This window comes from Haliotis cracherodii, unplaced genomic scaffold (genome assembly GCF_022045235.1).
Source record: "Haliotis cracherodii isolate W230 unplaced genomic scaffold, xgHalCrac1.p SCAF_29, whole genome shotgun sequence".
NCBI classification, from domain to species: domain Eukaryota; kingdom Metazoa; phylum Mollusca; class Gastropoda; order Lepetellida; family Haliotidae; genus Haliotis; species Haliotis cracherodii.
This window is the reverse complement of record NW_027266285.1, coordinates 2,820,232-2,826,052: the sequence shown is the minus strand read 5'-3', so window position 1 is coordinate 2,826,052 and position 5,821 is coordinate 2,820,232. Positions and strand designations below refer to the sequence as shown.

Sequence of the window (5,821 nt, the reverse complement as noted above, 5' to 3'; positions counted from 1 at the left end):
AGACAGACAGACAGACAGACATATAGATAGATAGTTAGATAGATATTACTACCGACAAAACGTATGAGAGCTTATGAAATGATAGTGAAGATCTGATGATGATAATTGGATCAATATGTTGGGTGAGACATGCAAAACACCTTGAAGGCGTACTGTTGATTATATATAATTAGATCAATATGTTGGGTGGTACATATAAGACACCTTGATGGCGTACTGTTGATTGTATATGATTAGATCAATATGTTGGGTGAGACATGCAAAACACCTTGATGGCGTACTGTTGATTATATATAATTAGATCAATATGTTGGGTTAGACATGCAAAACACATTGAAGGCGTACTGTTGATTATTGAAGGCTTACTTTTGATTATATATAATTAGTTCAATATATTGGGTGCTACATGCAAGACATCTTGATGGCGTACAATGTTGATAGCAGGTGGCCCCTGTCTGTACAAGTGTACAATGTTGATGGCATGTGGTCCCTGATTATACATGTGTACAATGTTGGTATCATGTGGATCCTGATTATACATGACATTGTGTACAATGTTGCTGGCAGGTGGTCCCTGACAGTACATGTGTACAATGTTGCTGGCAGGTAGTCCCTGATTACAGATGTGTACAATGTTGCTGGCAGGTGGTCCCTGACTGTACATGTGTACGATGTTGCTGGCAGGTGGTCCCTGATTACAGATGTATACAATGCTGCTGGCAGGTGGTCCCTGACAGTACATGTGTACAATGTTGCTGGCAGGTAGTCCCTGATTACAGATGTGTACAATGTTGCTGGCAGGTAGTCCCTGACAGTACATGTGTACAATGTTGCTGGCAGGTGGTCCCTGACTGTACATGTGTACGATGTTGCTGGCAGGTGGTCCCTGATTACAGATGTGTACAATGTTGCTGGCAGGTGGTCCCTGACAGTACATGTGTACAATGTTGCTGGCAGGTAGTCCCTGATTACAGATGTGTACAATGTTGCTGGCAGGTGGTCCCTGACTGTACATGTGTACGATGTTGCTGGCAGGTGGTCCCTGATTACAGATGTATACAATGCTGCTGGCAGGTGGTCCTTGACTGTACATGTGTACAATGTTGCTGGCAGGTGGTCCCTGATTACAGATGTGTACAATGTTGCTGGCAGGTGGTCCCTGACTGTACATGTGTACAATGTTTCTAGTAGGTGGTCCCTGACTGTACATGTGTACAATGTTGGCATCATGTGTCTCCGGCAGTATAATGTGTACAATGCAAGTACCCTGTGGACCATGTCTGTACATCTGTACAATGTTGGTATCACGTGGATCCTGGCAGTATAATGTGTACAATGCAAGTACCCTGTGGACCATGACTGTCGTGTCAGGTACAAGGCGCTCACATATACCTGACGAACATAAAGCGTCACAATCACATTGTCGACTCCGTCAGGCTACATATTTATGTACAGTTTATATTGAGTAAACTCCCAGCACGATGGTACTGGGGTCACCTTCAAAGTACGTCCATTCACATGCTTCGCGTTCTGCGCGTAGCTTGCTAAAGATTATCACAGTCTCAACCATAAACGCGATACAATACGATCTTGATAAGTCAACTAATGCAAAGCTTAAAACTCTTAAGAATCTTACTAAGATTAAACGTAGTCAGCTGAACTATGTGCGACGTTGTCGGGTTATAATAAATATAATAAATATAATAATCTTAAACACAAATATTTACTTTTTCAGAACAGAATCCTGCACATCCAAACTTTGGACTCGATCCGTGTCTGGACTGACAAGTAATAGTCTACAGCAGACTATAAATTAACCTTATTATCTATTTGACACATCTTTCTAATCACCTTCCTATGATCGGCCAATTGATCAATGATGACTAAAACTTGTAATCTCTCTCCCGTCAGGTTTTGCGTGTTGACCATTTTGACCTCCTGTATTTGAGATCATGTATTACGACGCGCTGTCACTGTGATCGGCTTACTGATGTAGTTCTTAAGAGACATTTTTCATCCAGTGATATTTTAATCTATTTTTTGAAACCAAACTGCGAAAAATGTTCCCGTGGAGCAAGTTATACCTACGCTTGATGAACTATGTTATTCCGCGTTACAGTTGGTTGTTATATGGCTGTCAGTTGAAACATGGAGTCAAACATGCCACATGAAATTGTGTAATGCATCCCTCGAGGTATAAAATAGTGAAAATAAAAATATAGTAATTTACTTTCACTTTCCATACTCAATGAACTCACAAAGTGAAAGTCAGTTTTTCAATGTAACATGGGTTACCTGCTGATTTGTTTTATTCTGAATGAAAAGAATACACACACACACACACACACACACACACACACACACACACACACTCACTCACTCACTCTCACACACACACACACACACACACACACACACACACACACACACACACACACACACACACCTGTAACTGTGGTATTGGTGAGTGCATCGTAAAAGAGAACACGTATGTGGACTAAACTAACCTACGTCAGTTTCAAGCCAGACAGCGACTTATTTGAATGAACAACCCGGATGCTACCGTTAGGGAAGGACAAGCATATCCCTTTCGCGAATACCTGGTGTCATCACTGATTTTCAATGGTCCATTCCTAGACTGAACATTCTGTGTAAGGGATAATTGATCCGTGTCAGAAAGAAAGGCAATACAGAGTTTAAGTTTAACGTCAAAATGGATATATTGTGACGAGACCATATCTACCACTGGAATGCTCACTAACTGCAAGGTTAGCAAGTGAAAATAATTAGAATATGAAACGCCAACGCCAGAGAATAACCAATCTCGATTATCTACCGAAACAGATTCTACTGAGCGTAAAAGGCCATTTTGTGGAGATAAATATGTGCCTGGATCACTGGTGACACTGGTGACATCAGGGAAATAATTCCTGCTACCTGTAGCACCTGCCCCTCACAGGATTCGTGTGTTTGTTTGTTGGAAAAAATCCAATGAATAAAATAATCGTGGTCTATCATGATCTAATTAGAAAGCATCACACGGGTAAAGTATTATTTCTATGGAATCGCCGCTTAACGACATGAATTAAAGTATGTTCCTGATCGTCCATTCTCAGTACAACCAAGGACAACCATACATCCACCGGAAGTCTGTATTATATTTTCATGAGGAAAGTACCGTTTCATCGAAAAAGAAATTGATTCCATCTCTTTACAAAAAAGTACAAATACTGAATTTGTTGTGACACAAATATACTGTTTAATACGATGACTACTACAGCTTCTGAATTTACAGTTTAAAACGTTCAAGTCATCTATAATTGCTTAATTAAATTTGATTTCCCCAAAATGTATTCTTGTGGTGTTCTTATGCAGATAGTGTGTCACGCATATATCCCTGCAAAATCAATAATGTTTGAGGATAGATTCTTGGCAACATGTATTTTTTCTCAAAACGTTGTCATTGTTGCATTCCAGATGGTGTTCCGTGGGATTTGACGATGCCAGTAACTCACGAAAAGAGGGATGATATAGCACCGGTATAAGCCGTCCTGAAATTGAAGTTACTTGAAGTCAATTCAGAAAATCGAAAATACTCGTCAATTCTAAAACAAGGTTCTGTACACCAGGACTTTGTCCAGTACCTTTTTGTGCCAGAAGCAAAGAATTCGTCATAAAAGAGATGAATTTAAATTGGAATAAACCCAACAGACTCTGACGGGACGCTATGATTTCTCGTGAACTACTTTACGTGCATAAAACCAATATCAAGTGGTTCTGATCACCTTATAATTAACTTAGAGCAAATATAACTCCTTATCTCCTGAACAGACGAGGAAAGCAAACAGCATTCAGTGGTCAGCTTTAGCTGAAGGTCGTTTGAGAACTGCTTCATCCATTGGAGATCGATGTCGTCTACCATTGGCCATTGTCACAGCGACTGCACGGAGGACATGCTCATATTTTTGGAATACATGGATCTCTTCACAGGCAGGTGCCAGTTGTGAGATAAAATCTCAACAGATTATCCTTGGTCACTGACTATGCTCCAGACGAAAGGATTCTTCAAACATCAAACAATACACCTGAACCTATTCAGCTGTACATATTATCATACCCATGGCTGTGACTAACGAATCCCTCAATGTTTTGGGCAAGTATATATCTAGTTATTCTTTACACCGGAACAAGGCAACGTTACCGAATGATGACATTGTTGACGAAGCAACATCGGAATTTATTATCAATATTTCTAGCTGTGGCCTTGTTCCGGTCATCACCATATTGGGAATAATAGGCAACATCATGAGTTTTGTTGTGTTTCTGAGGCAGAAGAAAAGGGACAGGACGAGAGTGGTGCTCATTAGCCTGGCTATATCAGATACCATGTATCTGTTGATTACATGTGTTCGAAAGATGTCCTGCGTTGTATCCATGTTTGATGAGGTAATTGGAAGAAACTGGGGTGTGTTTATGGTGCCACAGTGGTATATCATTGGAATAACGTTTGCAAGAGTCACCAGTGTCCTTACCATGGTGGTTGCCATTGAAAGATGTTTTGCCGTTCTTTTCCCTTTAAAGGTGAGAGCTGTGGTGACACGTGCGCGCGCACTGAAGCTTGTCATAGCAATATTCATCATGGTGTCAGTTGCAATGTTTCCTTTAACTCTTTGTTCCTATACCAGATGGACTCTAGATCCGATGCAGAACACATCTGTTTTGTACGTGACATGGACAGACTTTTATATCAAGAACGAAGGTGTAATGGAAAACTATATAAACATTGCCCTGGCAACCTTGCTGAGGATAACCCCATGCATTGTGGTGCTGTTCTGCACCACAGCTGTTCTAGCATCCCTCAAAAGAGGTCAAAAGTTTCGCAAACAATCCTCAAATATGGCAAAGTCTGGTATTCTCATGGAGGAAAGGCGTGTAACCGTCATGCTTCTCGCCGTGACGTCAGTCTACGTCATCTGCCTTGTTCCAGGGTCAGTCTTAGTACTGATGAGGAGATTTGTCCCATCTTTCTCTCGAAATGGAAGATACAACAACATGTTTTTGTTGCTTAGCAGCATGAACATTGTGCTCGAGTGTTTGAATTCTGCCTTAAACTTTGTTATTTACATGAAAACCAACAGACGCTTCAACATTGCCTTCAAGAAAATGTTTTGCAGCTCCTGTAATGAAAAAACCTTAAGAAATGAAATACATTTATTATCCAACGGTACGTCAGCGACTAGTTACCTCGATTAAAGCGAGTTGTCTCCCATGGGTCATTACCTGTACCATATGTGTGCACACAGTAGCGCCATTTCAGCTCACAATTACTACGTTCCGTGACCTTTACACGTGTGAACAACAGAATTATTTCCGTGAGAGTTTTGTTTACAACATAATATTTTCAGCCAGAGCTTAAAAACATACATATATTTTTCTGGGGACCTACAGCACATTATTTTTTACATTGTTACAGCTAGTATGTTCCAGGGGACGATGTCAAATTATATTTTACCCGCATTTACATTAAGTGTTGTTGAAAAGGAGGGATGTGTTTCCCACATATTTCCATAATACGACCTTAGAAATTGATAGCTATCTATAGGACGATATTTATTGTACCAAAATGTTAACGAACATATGAGTGTTGTTTGTGAACGTAGTGTTAAGATAATGTTTTTCTTGATTTATTTTCCGAAAACTCGAGGCATGTGTGTTAATATCATAATAGGGAAGGACATAGGTAATAATTAATTGCCAAATTCATATATTCGTATCGACGTATTGATTTTGTTCATATTGGCGCTAGTTATAAGGAATTGAA

The 5,821-nt window shown here is 40.1% G+C and overlaps 1 protein-coding gene across 1 annotated transcript; it reads left to right on the top strand.

Annotated features, from left to right (window-relative positions):
• The first annotated feature begins 1,481 nt into the window (after positions 1–1,481).
• LOC139473428 (neuromedin-U receptor 2-like) lies at positions 1,482–5,253 on the top strand. The gene is made up of 3 exons (XM_071255998.1): positions 1,482–1,504; positions 3,478–3,506; positions 4,100–5,253. The coding sequence occupies exons 1-3, from the start codon at positions 1,482–1,484 to the stop codon at positions 5,251–5,253; spliced, it is 1,206 nt and encodes a 401-aa protein (XP_071112099.1).
• The last annotated feature ends 568 nt before the right edge of the window (positions 5,254–5,821 follow it).

Coding starts and splice junctions, on each gene's coding strand:
- LOC139473428 (XM_071255998.1), top strand. CDS start 1,482: ATGGTACTGGGGTCACCTTCAAA. Junction 1,505..3,477: donor GTACTGGGGTCACCTTCAAA/GTACGTCCATTC, acceptor GTTGCATTCCAG/ATGGTGTTCCGTGGGATTTG. Junction 3,507..4,099: donor CGTGGGATTTGACGATGCCA/GTAACTCACGAA, acceptor GAACCTATTCAG/CTGTACATATTATCATACCC.